Consider the following 18,533-nt stretch of genomic DNA (forward strand, 5'->3'; position numbering starts at 1 on the left):
TTTCGCTATCTATATAACATAAGGATGTGCTATGATTGCTAACGAGACAGCTTTCTAATTGAGTCAAAACGCAGCGGATTGAAGCAAACATAGGCTACCGTACTGTCTTGTTTAATGAGAAACACCCATACCACATAGCAAACTATAAAATACCTCGACATGACAAGGTGTAAAAACAATTCAAACTACAAAAACTATCGGCCTAATAACTATATAAATAAAAACCAAATGGGACACTTAGCAAAGAACTACAATCACTGAATACCAGCCTCTTGGTTTGAGACTGGCATATAATACGGAATATATCAGATTTAACATGTTTTCAACCGCTCAACACTAGCTATATTTATTTCAATTTTGTCGAATTATGCTCAGAAACATCGCTGAAGAATTACTCACTTACAAATGAATAATTCGACCTCATTGAGTGTGTATTAACGTGAATCTCAATTTATTCCATTAGCTAAAGATTGGTTACGCATGTATAAGTCGTGTTAAAAAGAATATCAACAGTGAAAGTGAAACAAAGGTACGCGTTTAGTGATTTGATCCACAAAAAAATCATTTTTATACAGATAAAAAACGTTGGTTTACTTATTTTTTAACCAATACAATTAAATAAAACAGACCTACAAAAATTCAATTGCAAGAGGTAACCGCAACGATCTATTCATAGGTATCTTTATGTTTATGTCGGATTATGTGACCGTCGTGGGTCTACGATGTCATCTCGATAGTTAATTAGATGGCGTCTTCTGGACTCAGATACACACGAAATGATCGGCGTTTTACGTTTCCGCAAATTAGCATTACTTTTCCGGTAAATAATTAAAGATGACGTTTCAGGAAAATAAAGTTTACGTTTCCGCAAATAAATATCCTACTTTTCCAGAAAGTAACTATTCCGGAAAAAATAATTATTTCTTTTCTGCAAATAATCAAGAAATACCTGTTGATCGAAAGCAATGCCATAAAAACAAAATATATATTAAGTTAAAGGTCATCATAACATGCATGTACAATTCATCATTAAAATGTATATTCAAAAGTCAACACTAATCAGATATATCTTGATATGAGTTCATAAGTCAATTCTGGCTGAATATTTGTAGCCAACACGTCGTACATTGTCCACAGTAGTACATTCACTGTTTACAAGTTTTGTATTTTGTTCAAGAATGAAGTCCATCTTCTCCTTTTCATATTTCCGAACGGGTACTTTCACAGTTAGAGTTTTCATCTTTATGTAAGATGTTGTTTGCAGTTTCAATAACACATCGACAGAGACAAAAATGTTGGGATGGCTAGCGTAAATAAAGGCAACCGTAGTATACCGCTGTTCGAAATTCATAAATCGATTGAGAAGAAGAAGAAAAAACACAAATCCGGGTTACAAACCAAAACTGAGGGAAAATATAAGAGGAAAACTACGACACAACATAAAAACAACATTAAAATTTAACACACACAGAAACGAACTATAATATAACAATGACCAATTTCCTGACTTGGTTCAGGACATTTTAAGAAAAAAATGATGGGTTGCACCTAGTTTTGTGGCATGCCAAACCTCCCGCTTTAATGGCAATGTTAAATACAACATTAAAATGACAACATTACATGACAGAATTACAATACAAATAAATGGGAGAAAATATAGAACAGAGAAACACACGAATAATAGCTAACAAAAGGTATCAGGTTAAAATTTAAAACGCCAGACGTGCGTTTCTCAATGAAGTTTAACTAATCCTTACCAGAGTCAACTAGTTATATCTAGTAGATTGTAGATATACATGATATAAGATCAGAACCTTTTCTTTATTAAAAAAATAAAATAAATAATTTATCTAATATATTCAAATATTTATAATTTACCAGCCGAGGTAAATTTCCGGAAAAGTAATAGTTACAAATTGCGGAAACGTATACTTTAAATTTGCGGAAACGTAGTATTGGGACTTTGGAAATGCAATACGCCCGAAATGATGATATATATTATTGAGCAAGTGCTTTGCTTATTGTTAAAGATTACAGACTTATTTCAATTTTGATTTATGTTAATCAAAGGTGAGAATTTAAGTCAAATTGATGAACATGTATATAACAGTTGTATATGACCCTCTAAAGATAACGAAGAAAATTATTTACTTATATATGAATCATTAAAATTATAAGGTTCACTGCAAGTCAAGTAGATATAGGTGCTTTGTGTTGTTTACATATTTTTTTGTGCTGGATGTTCCAATCTAACGATTTTTACAATAACCTCGGAATAATAACATGATTAAGATATTTATAGCGTTCATACACATATATTCATATCAAAGCTTGAATGTATATCAACAAAAGGTAAACGATTAACTGTCAATGTTTGCATGTGTACGAAATCTGTCAATATGTATTCAATAAAAACATTCATAATATAATAAACATTACATCAATAAAGTATCATAAGTGAACCCCATTAAAAAAAAATCATACAACGGTTTCATGTGTAATCATTATATATATATTATTTTTACAATTTCGATCCGCTTATGACACTATATACATCATATACACCAAGAAATTGTATGTTATCTTTTATATACAACGTATGATATATCAAAGGTCATAATCTAGGTCGTTATTTGCTATGTAAACACAGAAAAGTCCATGTACTTCTTACAATCATCTGCCTTGAAAAAGTGACATTTAAATAAAGAATTGAAGATACGTTTTGAACAAGTGGAGATCAAAAGAAACCGGTCACGCTTACATCGTAAGTTAATTAAACGGTATTTAAAGTAGATTGTATACAGATGACCCGGTGAAATCTACAATCAAACTCTTCCTTTTCTTTTAATATGTTGCCTTATTTGATTCAAATCAATGTTAACATGGTAAACACGATCACATGATCATAAATAGTTTTTAAAGCAAGTTAATAATAAATCCTCGAGAATAAATCCAATATGTAAATCATGAAGAATATATATATATATATATATATATTGACACAGAAGAAATGCATGCAATTTTAGCTGTAATTGAAAAATGGTCAGATATTAACAGGCAACACACGTATCGGAATGGTTGTATTAGTTACATAGTGTGTTAGTGACCTAATACGGTATATATTGGGTCAGTAAATTCCATATGGGGTGAGAGCGTATTAAGTCACTAGTGCACTATGTAACGAATTTATCTTACCGACTATCTTAACATATTGCATTAGTCTAGTGACCTATCATAGTGAGCAAGTCTTTAATACCGTTAGCATTAAGAAACTATACTTCTATTGATCATCGAGTCAGAATTTCAGCGTGCCAATTGACAAAGTAACAGTCTGCAGAAAAAAATGCATCTTTTGGAATTTTGTTTTGCAAATATCTTCTAAAAATAATTAGACGGTAAAATAAGCAAGATCGACCAAACTGTTGTAACATCAAGATCGACAAACTGTTGTAACATACGTTGATTTGGTAAAGAAATTCGTGAATAACTTTATCAGTTCAAATTAGCCTTAAATAGTGGTAAATATATACTAGGAAATCTCACAATTGAATTGGACGGCAAACTGCAATAATTCATTGTTGTGATCATAATAGGAATTTAAAAAAAAACCAATGTCTTTTGGTCAGGGAAATGATACCAAATAGTTATCAAAAGTACCAGGATTATAATTTTATACGCCAGACGCGCTTTTCGTCTACATAAGACTCATCAGTGACACTCAGATCAAAATAGTTAAAAAGCCAAATCAATACAAAGTTGAAGAGCATTGAGGATCCAAAATTCCAAAAAGTTGTGCCAAATACGGCTAATGTAATCTACTCCTGGGGTAAGAAAATCCTTAGTTTTTCGAAAAATTCAAGGTTCAAAAACTCACGTCTCCTTAAGATTGCAGGACGTATTAGGAAGTTATAATTTAAGATTTTTAATATTCAGATGACCAGATGGGGTTTCTTTTTTTTTTATCTAAAAAACAATAAATGTAGTTTTCATCATTTGGAAAAGAACGTAATTGAATATGTTGATGAAAACTTTTCAATCACATTCTTGTACTGTATTTCAATCAAATTAATATCATGTGTTGTTCTTAACGTCCAGTGATTCATGCGTATTCAAGTTGGGAACAAGTTAACAACTTTTTCAGTAGGTAGCTAGGGTCTTCAAAGTTGGCCCACATGGAATACAGGCGGATAGTTTGGACTGCCATGGACAAATGATGGACTTGTAAAAGAGGGCAAATATTTTAACGTTAACAAGGCGATCTATTAACACCTCAAATAAGCGTCGCGATAAATATAACATCTTTAAACATAAAACGCAAGCCCCAAAATCACACCTTAACCCAATCATCGAGAAGACTGGTGTTCGCATAAGATACGTTCGTGGAAATTACAGATAAGAAACAGCAAGAAAAGCGAGACTCTCTATCAGTCTTCACGCTTAACACTCAGCTACAAGATAAAGCCATATGCCAGTAGTTGTAAAATCACTTTTATGCATAAAGGAAATTAAAAAAACTATAGGCCAATAAAATATATACAACATAAAAAGGTAATACAAAGTGAAGACTGACCCTTATCGGTACTTGATCTCATTTTCGGTGTTTATGTTGTTCTGACGTTTTCCTCTTGTAGTTGATGTGTTTCCATCGGTTTTAGTTTGTAACCCGGGATTTGTTTTCTCTCAATCGATTCATGACTATTGAACAGCGCTATACTACTGTTGCCTTTTATTCTTCATCACGAGTAACGATACGTTTTATATTTTCCGATAATGTACCAGTCTGTAATTGTAATTATTTTTTACAGTTATGAATACATGGTATATTTTCAGATGATGCAGACATGGCTTGTTATTCTTTGTATATCTATGGTCAGCGCGAAGTCACCTAACATTCTTATTATAATTGTCGACGATCTGGGTTATGGAGATGTCGGTTGCTTCGGAAATCAAACGATTCGAACTCCAAGTATTGACAAACTAGCTACTCAGGGAGTAAGACTGACTCATCACCTTACATCGTCTGCTCTTTGTACTCCTAGCAGATCTTCACTACTCACAGGGCGGTATCCCTCTCGCACAGGTAAGAATATTAAATTTAATTTATGAAAATATACGAAAAATGGATTAAAGACTTATATGGCCGGGTTGCGTAGAATTTTTTTCAAAAATGGAGATTAGTCTCAAAATAACATTTTGATAATGGAAATATAGAATGTAAAAATGGGGGAACGTTTTAAACAAACTAAAATGGAGTGTGCACAGTCTCGTTATATTTGGCTAGCGAAGATGCCCCACTACAATCTATTACAATCTGGTACTTTGAAAAAAAATTGATTAATATATTTTATAGGAATGGTGCCGACTCCGCCGTCGAGATTTGGTGTTATTTTGTTTCTGGCAAGTTCAGCAGGATTACCACAAAGTGAGGTTACCATAGCAGAACAAGCTAAATCAAAAGGATATAAAACTGGATTGATAGGTATTTAGTATATATTTATAAAACTAAATATATTTGGATTCAAGCGTCACTGATAAGTCTTTTGAAGACGAAACGCGCGTCTGGCGTAAATAAATAATGTAATACTGGTATATATGATGAGTTTATTTACGTATTGGACAATATTGCATGGAATGCAAATGTAATGTACATACTTTAAGGGGTGACGGTAACAGCCAATCTTGTCTAGGGTATTTTCGTACCGTTCGACCTACACAAAAACGGCATTTGTCCTATTAGAAAAAAAAACTTTCATGTCATGTTCTATGCACATTTTAACATGGGTAGGCATTATATTTGACATTATTTTACACCTCGTGAATAACCAGTGTAAAACATCGATAACTGTAATTCCTAACCATGTTGAGATGAGCATAGAGTTTGACATGAAGGATTTATTTCTTGACCCATAAATATGATAAAGACAACAAAGCATAACTTTAATTTACTTGCAGTCATAACTTATGATCTGAATTATTAAAAAAAAAAACAGAAACAAAAATGTTTACTTAAAGATAATATTTATTTTGCCATAGACATAAATACAATACATAACACATTGTGCATTCCTATTTCATTCTTAACGGCATGTTTAATTGAAACTTTTGATTTAAGGAAAATGGCATCTTGGTTGGAGCGAGTCAAAATACAACGACAGTATATTCCACCCTCTCAACCATGGATTTGATTACTACTACGGACATCCTCTTACAAATATGCAAGACTGGTATGATGATGGCTCGAGTGTTTTTTATTCCCAGAACCCAATGATACATTGGCAAGCATTAGCAAGTATCATTGCAATCATGCTTCCAATGTATTTTCTTTACCGGAAGAAATATATAGGAGCAGTTATTTTATCTGTCATATTGTTTCTAATTTGTCTTGTATGGGGATACGTTTTCTTTGCTTTTCACCATGTCATGCTTTTCAACTCCTTGCTATATCGCAATTTCGATTTAGTAGAACAACCAATAAATTTGGAGACATTGTCTGAACGTTATACTAAGGAAAGTATAGAATTTTTGGAAAATAGTAAAAAGGAAAATGTACCATTTCTATTGGTGGTAAGCTGGAGTCATGTTCATACAGCACTCATCACTTCAAAACAGTTTCGAGGGAAATCCAAACATGGTCGGTATGGAGACGCCATCGAAGAAATGGATTATGGGACAGGCCAGATTTTATCTAGTCTCTCCGAACTTGGTCTTGCAGATGACACTCTTGTTTATTTTACATCTGATAATGGTGCTCATTTAGAAGAAAGAGGACTGCACGGTGAAGTAGACGGAGGTGTCAATACACCCTTTAAAGGTTTGTGTCTGTATAGTTTCTTCATTCTTTGCGTTTTGTCATGTTACGTTCCTAATAGTACTTTCATTGATACCAGGCGCGCGAACATGTTAACAACTTTAATCATACTGAAATATAAACAAGGGTTCCATATTGTTTGATATTTTTATCCCTCCAGTCGTTCGATACCTTTTGTTTCAAATTTGTGTCCTCTATCATTGTTCAGTTTAGGAATTTGTATGAAAATAAGCGAATATATGGTCCGATTGCTATTGATTTTTCCTAATTGGGATTCCAGAAATAGTCAGTACCCTTATGGAGACACTGGAATATTCCGATCGACAATTTTATTTCCGAGAAATCCATTCACATTTGAAAAATTTGAAAATTCTCTAAGAAAAGCACATTTCACTTTGCACGTCTTCAAAAGATTAAGGGAAAGACTATTCTGAAATACCCCTATTTGTCCAAGTCAATATGCATTGTGTTGTCAAATGAAAACCGACAAATGAATTACAATTTGAAGGAAACCTTTAAAGAATAAATAGCATGTGAAATCTGCAAAAATATAAACATAGAAAAATAAAAAAAATTGACGTTCTTTCATTATATAAGAATGTACTATAAATTCAGAAATTATTGGGTGCATTATAGCGATTTTGTCATTATACACATACTAATATGCGATTTTTATTTTTGCGATATTGAGAAAAATCCTATTAAAGTTATATACTAAATTTCAAAATGCAAGTTTAAATTTTTGCGATTTTAACCCTGTAGCAATTTTCGCAATAAGTTCTGAATTTACAGCAGTTGTATTGTCTTCTTACCTTTTAAGGTGGTAAAGCTCAAACTTCAGTAGACGGTGGAATAAGAGTTCCATCAATAGTACGATTACCAAATCAAATAAAAGAAAACATCGAAATAAGTGAACCAACCACTCAGATGGATATGTTCACAACGATCAGCAATTTAATAGGGGCAGATATACCAAATGATAGACATATTGACGGAAAAGATATCATGCCGTTAATGAAACAAAAAGAAAACATCACTCCTAATCCGTTTCTCTATCATTATTGTAACAATGAAATCCATGCAATGAGATACAGACCCACAGAAGGTAATATAGCTTTAATATACATGCTATAGAACATGTAGAACTGACAAAACAACTTACTTTTATCATATTGGTTTCACCAGTAAAAAGTAAATCCAGTAAAGTGCTTCGGACGCATAAATTTAAAAGGTGTCATTTTTATTTTCTATTAATGGTTCAATACTCCTGCTGTTGGACTGTAAGTCCCCGATGCTATCTTTATGTCAGTATCCAGTGTGCCAGTGTTGGCATATTGTATTACATTATTTTCATAAAGTCTCCGTTGGTAACATCAAATGTAACTAAGCAACTTTGATTCCAACCCCCTCCGGCTGAGTTAATTTTAGATGAATTTGGCTATTATGTTTTTTACAGCAAGCACTTCAAGTATTCAGATACAGCAATGGCTTTCAAGGTTTTTGGGCTGAACGTTCCTAATGCAGGTTAATCTAGAAAGTATATCGGACGCATACAGTTTATAAAGTCATTAAGTCATAAGTGTTTCTCGTTTCTCGTTTTTATATAGATTAGACCGTTGGTTTTCCCGTTTGATTGGTTTGACACTAGTAATATTTTGGAGCCTTTTATAGCTTGCTGTTCGGTGTGAGCCAATGATCCGTGTTGAAGAATGTAACTTGACCTATAACGGTTTACTTTTATAAATTGTGACTTGGATGGAGAATTGTCTCATTGGCACTCATACCACATCTTCCTATATCTATTGTCATTTTATAAGTTCTTCAATTTTCTGTTTTATAAACCCTACCTAAGACATAAGGTTTATTGATAATTTGCAGTTTTATAATTGATATTATTATACTAGTTAGATGAACTGAATTTGTTTTTTCTCTCAAGGTAATCAGATATGGAAGCTGGTATTTAAAGAACCAAACTACATGCCAGGAGAAACAAAATGTGCTGGTTTAGTGTGTGCTTGTAGAAATGCTATATCACTCGATCCTCCGGTGTTTTATGAAATGACAATTGATCTAGGGGAACAAAATCCTATACCATCTGATTCTGGTGAAAAATATAGAAATCTTAGAGACATAATGATGAAAGAATTAACTGAGCATGTGAAATCTGTTGGTACTATAAACTCTCAGTTAACAATAAGTAAACTTCTATGGAATCCTTTGTTACAACCTTGTTGTAATTTTCCTTCTTGTAAATGTTCTGATCTTAAATATAGCTAAAGTTCCATTCTCACAAAAATATGTTTTTACGTTTGTATACATCCCTGGCTATCAATTTTTTGGATTTGAGCATTCCTTATAAAGGTAAATCTAAAACATTTACTCATACACACCCATAAAAAGTAATAGTATATTATTTTATAACGAGGTCTTATCATTTCTAAACATGACTTCAGAAATATCTGCATGACTAGTTTATTTTGTTTCTATTCATGTTTCGTGTAAGATCTTTTTCCCATTTTTTCATCACTCGAAATGCTATTATGAATACTCATGTTTGTGTACAGATCGTGTGCATTGTGTTTTAAATTAATTATAACTAAATATAAAATTTACAACTTCTTGAGTTAATTTTTGCTGTAAAAGTGTTGATGCTATTGTATTTTTCATTTCGTGATTGTTTGACACATTTGCCGTCCCGTTTTGAGATCATTGTATTCCCTCACACCTGTTTTTATTTTGGTTTCTATCAATAAGGATGTTAGTGCTTCGAACATAGGTAAACTACTGTTTAGATAAATAGTATTAATTAAATTATATGTTATAAATATAATTTTCTATTTAAAAACAATGATGTAATTGTTATAAATTATGGTTTTACATATCACCATAAGGCAAAGTTTATCATTTGTGAATTTTAAGGACTTTTGTTTTGTCAGTTTGTATTGCTACTGTAATGCCACCTGATATTTTGTTTTATGTTGTCTTGCTCTTTTGAAGCCACGGGAATGGTTTTTTGGGGGAGGGGGTTATTTCGATCTTTTAATGCCACCTTTGGGTTTGTTCGGGTTCACCTTGATCTACCAGTTAGTAGTTATTGCCAACAAGACAACTTTCAACCAAGAACTGAATGACGTAGCTTTAAGCCACAATAGATTATCGTATTTCTTCGACATTGTACAAAACTCATACTGCATATGAAGCTATTAGATGTCCCCAAAAAAGGCGCAATTTAAATGTGAGTCACTAGTGTAACATTACAACACAAGAACAGACGTTAACAACCAGTTGAAAAAGGCATAACTCAGCAGAACGATAACTGGCATAACACATCTAGCAAAAACTCAAAGGACACAAATCTGAGGGTACTCGCAGTTACCAAAGTAAGTTCAAACCCAATAACAACTAACAGAAAATTATGTGCCTTAGACTAAAATAACAAGCACCTATCCAACATCCAATAGATTTAGTTTAAAGACGTCAGCTTGTGCAATGACAAAATACGATTATCGACAGAATTTATGACATTGATATTATTTATTGATAACAAAATCAATATTGATACTAGTACCGATAAAACAATATTCTTAGATCTAGTAATGGGGTTGTCTTGGTTAACTTTAATCACAAGTTAACTTAAAGGAAGATAACACAAAGTTATTATTTCAGTACAACACTGGAAGTAATCACCACTGAAAAACGACCGATAGTACATGATGTACCATCAAGAAACAAATAAAATCCTTTATAAACTCCAATAAATTTTTCCAAAAATGGATATCAAGCGATTCATAACTAAACAAATGCATACAAGAACTACAGATTTATCATTATGGTTAACGTTAAAACTCGCTATGTTTGTTTGCACCTGGTCTAAGTTAGGAACCTGTTGTTCAGTGGTTGTCGTTTCTGATGTGGTTTATAAGTGTTTCTCGTGTTTTATATAGATTAGACTGTTGGTTTCCCTGTTTTAATGATTTTGCACTAGCCATTTTATAGCTTGGTGTTAGGTGTAAGCCAATAATCCGTGTTGAAGGCTGAACTTTGACCTATAACGGTTTACTTTTTTATAAAGTGTGACTTGGATGGAGAGTTGTCTAATTGGCACTCATACCACATCTTCTTAAATCTATTTGCTGCAGCAGTTGCTTAACATGGCGTTGTTACATTCGATAAAATGCATTGTTTTACTTTTTATTCAATGATGTTGTTGAAATAAATAATACACATTTTGATGTTTGGTTAACAATCGGTTACAAATATTATACGCATATTCAGAACTAGAACAAAATTAAGTAGATAGGTTCTGCAAAGTGTGTAAACCAGGTTAATAAAGGACTGGACATGGGTCTTCAAACATGTGCTCCAATACAATGATACACACATTGTTATAATCTTTTATGCAAATTTTGACAAAATAAATACAAATATTCATAATGAGACCAAGTGGTAAGAGATAGGTGTAAAGTACAAGATGTAATGGAACTAAAACATTTTGCACACAGAAACAAAAACATTTAAGCCACTTGATGATGTATAACTACAAAAAACTAAATAATTACTAATCAATTTAATTGTACAATATAGTAAAGTCTAATAATTTAAAATTTACAAAAAAACAAAAATCTACAAAGGGAATAAATAATGCAATAACAAAGTCGTAGATATTAACAATCATAACAAATGTCAAAATAATAAATTATGTACCCAATATGTAATATGACTACTGCAATACATATATATAAAAAGTCTAAGCATACTTATATAACCATTTTTGGTTTGCTAGATAGATTAAAATCCTTACCTGAGACATAAACTTAAACACTTAACATGATTGTTATTGGAATAACAGAAGTGTTAATCGAAATAGTGTAGCTTCACCTTGTAAAAGGACATGTAAGAGAAACTAACCCCTTGTTAATTTACTCAATACTACTAGAATTTGACAGAACTTTTTTCCAAAACTAAGTCTCAAATTCTATCACTAAGTTCAACTTCTACATGCTAATGTCATCTTCATTTTTTACTGAAGCTTTTGCTAAAATCCTTATTATGGTACAAAAACATGTATTTCTTTAACAAATACAGAAAAAGAAGAAATCAATATAAGCTTAAATAAATTCATATTGGTTTAAATATATCTAATAAAGAACATGGGCATTTAAAAAGTACCATAAATACAGTTAGTTTCAAATCTTGATACTCCGTCTTGATCTCATATAATCAGGGCCTAAAACTATATTTTAACCTTGATGTTATTTTGTGACCTTGGGTTACTGTTTCATTGATGTACATTCTTTTTTCATATTCAAGGTTGTTCACAATTGAGGAGAAAAGTATGATCTGATACACACAAACACTGTTTTTGATATTACAGAAAATCAAACCAAACATAAATATTTGTGTTCATTTGATAACTAACAAATGCCCATTTACACACATGTTGTGCTAATTTTTGACAGAATAAAAACAAATATTCATAATGAGACCAACTGATGAGAAATGGGTATAAAACACAAGATGTAGTAAATGAAACTTAAACTTTTTGTACACAGCTATAAAAATGTTTCCGACTACAGAAGGTGTATAACTATAAAAAAAAATAAAAAAAAAAAATATTACTAGTCAAAATAATTGTACAATACATCTATGTCTAATCATATGAATTTTACAAAAAAACAAACATCTATAAATAAAATAAATAGTACAACAACAAAATCATGAGAAATCAACAATTATAACAAATGTTAAGATTATAAAGTATGTATGTAATACATAAATATAATAAGTCTAAGCATGCTAATACCTCGGTTTTTGGTTCACTGAATAGATTAGAAATCCTTTTCTGAGACATAAACTTAAGCATTTAACATGATTATTATTCCACTAACAAAAGTGTTTATCGAAATTACTGTAGATCTCAAAAGGACATATAAAAAAGACTTGCGCTTTATGAATTTACTCAATACTAATTGACATAATTTTTTATCAAAACTAAGTCTCAAATTCTATCTCTTATTGAGGGGCACATGTCAGATAAGTTAAGAAAAGGTTGTCTTGTAGGCATAACTGTAATCAGGTAAATCCTGCTTTAAAATTATTGGTGCATTTTAAAAGAGCATATTAGAGTACTGTATTGCAAAGGGTTTTAAATCTATAAATATTTTTCAACAAAACATTTTTATGTATGACACATAACCTGAGTGATTAAATGGATTTCCAATTTACATGTATACCAATAAATTATTATAAAGATTACGGTTCATTTCTGTCTCTTGTTTTGAACACATAACGGTGAGTGGATTTTCTTTCCATATCCTTAAAGTTGATAGTCTTTCCAAAGACTGAAAAAGAAAATTTTATACATTATTTCAATGGTCATTCTAGTTGAGTTCCTAAGGTTATCTGGTAATATTATACAGTTATTCAACAGTATTAAGGAAAAAAAAACATTTTATTTTTCCCAAGACACTAAAAATTTCATTATGGCCCTGCTGAGAGAAATGTTTTTTTTTTGTCGAGGGGAAAATAAAAATAAGAACATTTGGTATGATTGCCAATGAGACAAGTTGTCTCTCCACAAGAAACCAAATATGTCACAGAAACTAACAACTTCAAGTCACTGTACAGCATTGGAAAATAACTTAAAAGCTTCACTTACTGTTCTGTTATACCAAAAGAGGGATGAAAGATAGCAGAGAGACAGTCAAACTCATAAATAGAAAATAAACTGACAACCCCATTGCCAAAAATGAAAAAAGACAAACAGACAAACAATAGTACACATGACACAACATAGAAAACTAAAGAATAAACAACACGAACCCCACCAAACTAGGGGTGATCTCAGGCGTTCTGGAAGGGTAAGCAGATTTTGCTCCATATGTGGCACCTGTCGTGTTGCTTATGTGATAACAAATCCGGTAAATAGTCTTATTTGGTAGGTTACATTCAAGAAAGGAAAGGGGGTTGTAGTTACGACGTAAGGAACATATCCGATATCATTTGTGAAACAGTTATTCCATAACGGTCAAAGAAAAAATCTTGATCCAATTTAAAGAGAAACAAAGCTATATATCAGCTGTGTGGAGTATGATAAACATGTTAAACATTACTTGTAATTGATATCGAAGTTACTGAATGTCAAAACTAGAAACACCTGAAGATTAATAAATTTGGGGAAAACTGTTGCTTCTGGTAAACTATATCCCAAAGGAAAACGTCATTGAAACTATTTCCCTATGAACTTTCACTTCAAAGTAGAAGTTGAGGTAGCCTTATTTTAAATATTTCTAAAATAAAATTCGTCAATAAAAAAATATGATTTAATATGTGTATTTATTGCATAGCAATATCATATTTCCCACAGAAAGTAACCAAAAGTTAGCGTGCAATAAGTTCCAATATTGCACTAGTGCAATAAATCTTCAAAATTCATGACGTCATCAAGACAAAATCTTAGTTTAAACTAATTTTTACTTACAAATATTATATTGCTATTCAATAAAAGGATTATCGCATGAATATTGGGGAATATTGTCCCTCGTAGAACATATATTGCACTCGCAAGCTCGTGCAATATAAAATTTTACTCTATTCCCTAATATTCATGCAATAACCCTATAATATGAACTTTTTTGTCTCACAATATTATATATATCATGTATATATGAACTATTTTTCTGACAATATTATATATATCTCACCATTCTGTGTATTCTTCATCGTCTAAATGTTTATCTAGGATTTCCTTTACAATGACTGGAGGATTCAGGCCGTGTTTATCTGCTCTCTTCCATCTTTCCATTCTTGTTATTCCTAAAATGTACAATGTATGTAAAAGGTTAACTTTATTGACTTTATGTGGTATGTTGAACATTGGATGATGAAAGCTATATTAGAAGCATATTCTTTTTCATGAAATAGACTATGAGTGAAATTACCTAAAATAAATAAGATTGGAATTTTCCACGAGACACAGATGATGTATTTTACACTATAAAGGGTCATAACTCATTAACTGTAAAAGTGATTCTACCTAAATTCGTGCTTGGTCTGTGGTTTGTGGTAATAAGTATTGGGTATAAGGTTCATAACATTTGAATGAGACAAACTGAAGTTAGGGAATAGAAATGAAAAATTTGTTTTGGTAAAGGGGCACAACTCTAGAAAGGTAAAAGTGAACCCCACCCAAATTCAAACTTTATCTGTCCTTTTGTGGTAATAAGTATTGTGTATTAGTTTCATAACATTTGGTTGTGGCAAGCTAAAGATAGAGAACGGAACCAATTTCGGGATGTATGAAAGTAGGGACAGATGTACAGTTGGACAAGGGTAAAACTAAATACCCTCTCCACTTCAGGGGCAAACAAATATGAATTTGTTTAATGATGGAATATCATTCTATAAAACAATATATACCTGAACATGGACCAAATTCTAATGTGACATCAAAATGCCTCAGTATTTTCAATTCATCTTCTACATCTGTTTTACTTGTGCTTGGATGGCCATCTGGAATACAAAATAAAGATAATGCACATGTGAAAATAAATCAATGAAATTCATATCATTCAACAAAAACTTAATACCTGGACATTTTTGTAATTGTACATGTTCAACTTTTGCTGTTAATATTTTCATCTCAACTGGTCTTTTTGGAAAATTACACTTTATATACTTCTGTATTAATATGAGTTAGAATTTATGACTAAAATCAGCATAGACCATCGAAAGAACATCTGATTCAAAAATTTAATAACACTTTTAGTCCTTTGGGTGATATTGGATCTCAACAATGATTTCAGTATGTACACTAAAGAGATTTATCCTGCCTACCTGACCTTAAATAAAGCTAATACCATGGAAGTATTATATTGACAGTAACTCCAACGAAAAATTAGCACATTCCCATCCCACTGATTTCTTTAAGAAAATAAAAGGTTCCGACTCAGTTTGACAAGTTCGTGATAACTCCTTTGTGGGGTATCTGTGATGCCACCTTCGCCTGTTCTTTTAACTGAAGCTGGTCTTATCACTTGATTTAATATTGATTGTCTTATCTACCTACCAATGTAAATAAACACGGAAACTCCCGTGGTTATTTGTTAATTGCCACATAAACAACAACACCTGTTTCCGTTCAATAAATGAAGAACAACGCTGAAAAGATCGAAAAAATTGGTCCATATTTAACAGAATGACATAATAAAATTAACTGCATTCGGAAAAAGGGCAAGCTTATTTTTAGTTTTGTTGAGTATGTTTTAATCATTGGAACTTGGAAAACAGGAAATATCCGATTATGAAAATTACATGATTCTGAAGTAAGAGTGGTAACAGAAAATAATGTGATGCGCTTGTAGTGTGCCAGATGGTGCCAGATAACTCAAATTTTAGTTTAAAGATTGTAAAATTTTATCGAGTGTTACACAAATATTTATGGTTTTCTCTATCGTAAAATGTTATTAACTTATTTATCAAATATGTTTTAAAGACTAAAAGAGGTTAATAATTACACACATGTGATGACCTCTACATAGCAATATCAGGTTACGAGACATGCAGATGAATTGTTACACCTTTTATGATAATTCCAAAGTTGTAAACAACCTTAAATATTCAACCTAGTCCGAGATTACTCGATCTGACGTCTGACAGATTTATTTTTAAGGATGGCTTTTAATATTTCTGGATGCATTTAAAGAACGATCACCATGATGGGCCCTATGCAGTTTAATTTTTTTTTATCATGGAAACCAAATTAGAATTTATTTATGTGTTTAAAAGCTTAACAGTTCTGAACTGTGACATCTTACACTGTATGCTAAGCAATTTATGTTTCTGTTTCTTGTTTAATTGCATGAAATATTTGCCATTGGACTTTTAGTAAACAATAAATCAAAATATTTGATATTTTCTTCGGATCAAAGCTTTTTAACCCCGTCCCCCCGGCCAACTTTTGGATTAAATTTTTGTTTGAAATTCTTTCATTAAACACTTTATTAAAATATTTGTCAAAGTTAGCAGTAAAACGCGATAATAATTACTGATAAAAACTTTTCCTTTTACTTTACATGAGAATTTTATGATTTTCAAGCCTACCATGTATATAACAGTTACGCATGTTTAGTCAATGGCTCTCTCATGAATAAAAATCTTACTATTTTAAAATTGATTGCAACTTAAACTGAAATGTTTATGGCTTGTGAGTATTTTTACTCTTCAGTTTTTTTTTTTTTTTTTTTTTTTTTGGTGAAAACAGTCGCGGGATTTCGTTTATTTTCTTTTTATTTGTTTTTAAGCAGCAAATCCTGTAAAAACTAACATATTTGTCATTCACATGGTCGGTAAATGTCATTTCCTTGAATTAAGTACACATCTGGTTATTTCGGTATGTTCTGTAATTACAATCATTCACAAGGTTCCAAAAAATTGATCGGAACCCATGCATCCATAAGACATGTCAAGTTCATTATAACAGATACTTAACGATTTTGCGGCATCGCACTATAAACGTTTGAAGTCCGCTTGTTAGAGTTCCTGTCAATATAATACTTCCATGCTAATACTAACAATGAACACTGCCCTTTCCTGGATCTTGATATCTATATCCTTAATGGGAAGCTAAATACCAGTATTTATGATAAAAGAGGTGACTTTTCATTTCCTAATGTTAGTTATTCATTTTTAGAATTGTCACCATCTTTTGGTGTTTATATATCTCAACTTGTTAGATTGTGTATGTAACAATATATATGTACAATTTGGAAATTAGTATGGCGTTCATTATCACTGGACTAGTATACATGTATATTTGTTTAGGGGCCAGCTGAAGGACGCCTCCGGGTGCGGGAATTTCTCGCTACATTGAAGACCTGTTGGTGACCCTCTGCTGTTGTTTTTTATTTGGTCGGGTTGTTGTCTCTTTGACACATTCCCCATTTCCATTCTCAATTTTAATTATATGGTTAATTACATGTGTACATATACACTATTACCAGCTTACCCATTTACCCAAGAATCTGTCCTGCTTGAATTATTGACATCATACAACAACCACTTTTCTATTGTGGTGTCAGATATTTTGTATTTTCATGTCAACATTTTACAGGAACTTGTGTGATGTCCAGTAATGGCGGACACATAGCGATAAGGTGTATTACAATAAATGAGTTAAAATTACCAATTTCTAAGTTGGATTACATTTCTGAATCCCTTTTGGGATCCCCTGAGTCAGTAGCCATTTTCTGATTTGGTCACTCTCAAAGTGGTTAAATCAAAAAATTGCTCTGCAGTCAGAATCCCTAAAGGGGTCTATCATTTTTTATATGCTTCTAGTTTTTATAATTATCAATATATTTTACGTATATATATAAATTCAGCTTTTAAAATACCATTTGTTGGTTCCTTTTTATCTTTTCCTTTAGGAGTCTTGACAGACTTGAAAGAATTGGTAATGAAAGAACGTGTTGCCATTTTCATTGTTCTGCTTCTTAGGTTATGTTTACAGGTTATAACTTGACACTTTAATTTGCAAACTCAGCTTCCTTCAAAAGCGAAAGTAGGTAATGTTTATCTCGGTTTATCTAATGCTCCAAATATTAGACGAAACGAAATTGGTGAAATCTCTATTTTTAAGATAAAAGAAAATTTTAACTTTTTTTTTAAAATTTTACATGTTAACATATTATATATGAGAAGAATTGAATTATGTTTATCATGAATA

General features: G+C 31.7%; 2 protein-coding genes across 2 annotated transcripts; one reads left to right on the top strand and one right to left on the bottom strand.

The window, feature by feature from the left end:
• The first annotated feature begins 2,616 nt into the window (after positions 1-2,616).
• Positions 2,617-9,427, top strand: LOC139527972 (steryl-sulfatase-like). The gene is made up of 6 exons (XM_071323715.1): positions 2,617-2,764; positions 4,831-5,080; positions 5,351-5,479; positions 6,113-6,811; positions 7,629-7,913; positions 8,745-9,427. The coding sequence occupies exons 2-6, from the start codon at positions 4,831-4,833 to the stop codon at positions 9,083-9,085; spliced, it is 1,704 nt and encodes a 567-aa protein (XP_071179816.1). The 5' UTR covers positions 2,617-2,764; the 3' UTR covers positions 9,086-9,427.
• A 1,556-nt stretch (positions 9,428-10,983) lies between these two features.
• LOC139527973 (DNA polymerase delta subunit 4-like) lies at positions 10,984-18,395 on the bottom strand. Its single transcript, XM_071323717.1, has 4 exons — positions 18,202-18,395; positions 15,227-15,319; positions 14,512-14,623; positions 10,984-13,149 (listed from the first exon to the last, which is right to left on the bottom strand). Exons 1-4 carry the CDS (start codon positions 18,287-18,289, stop codon positions 13,125-13,127), a joined length of 318 nt encoding a protein of 105 aa, XP_071179818.1. The 5' UTR covers positions 18,290-18,395; the 3' UTR covers positions 10,984-13,124.
• Positions 18,396-18,533: the final 138 nt, after the last annotated feature.

The sequence above is a fragment of the Mytilus edulis genome, chromosome 6, assembly GCF_963676685.1.
Source record: "Mytilus edulis chromosome 6, xbMytEdul2.2, whole genome shotgun sequence".
NCBI classification, from domain to species: domain Eukaryota; kingdom Metazoa; phylum Mollusca; class Bivalvia; order Mytilida; family Mytilidae; genus Mytilus; species Mytilus edulis.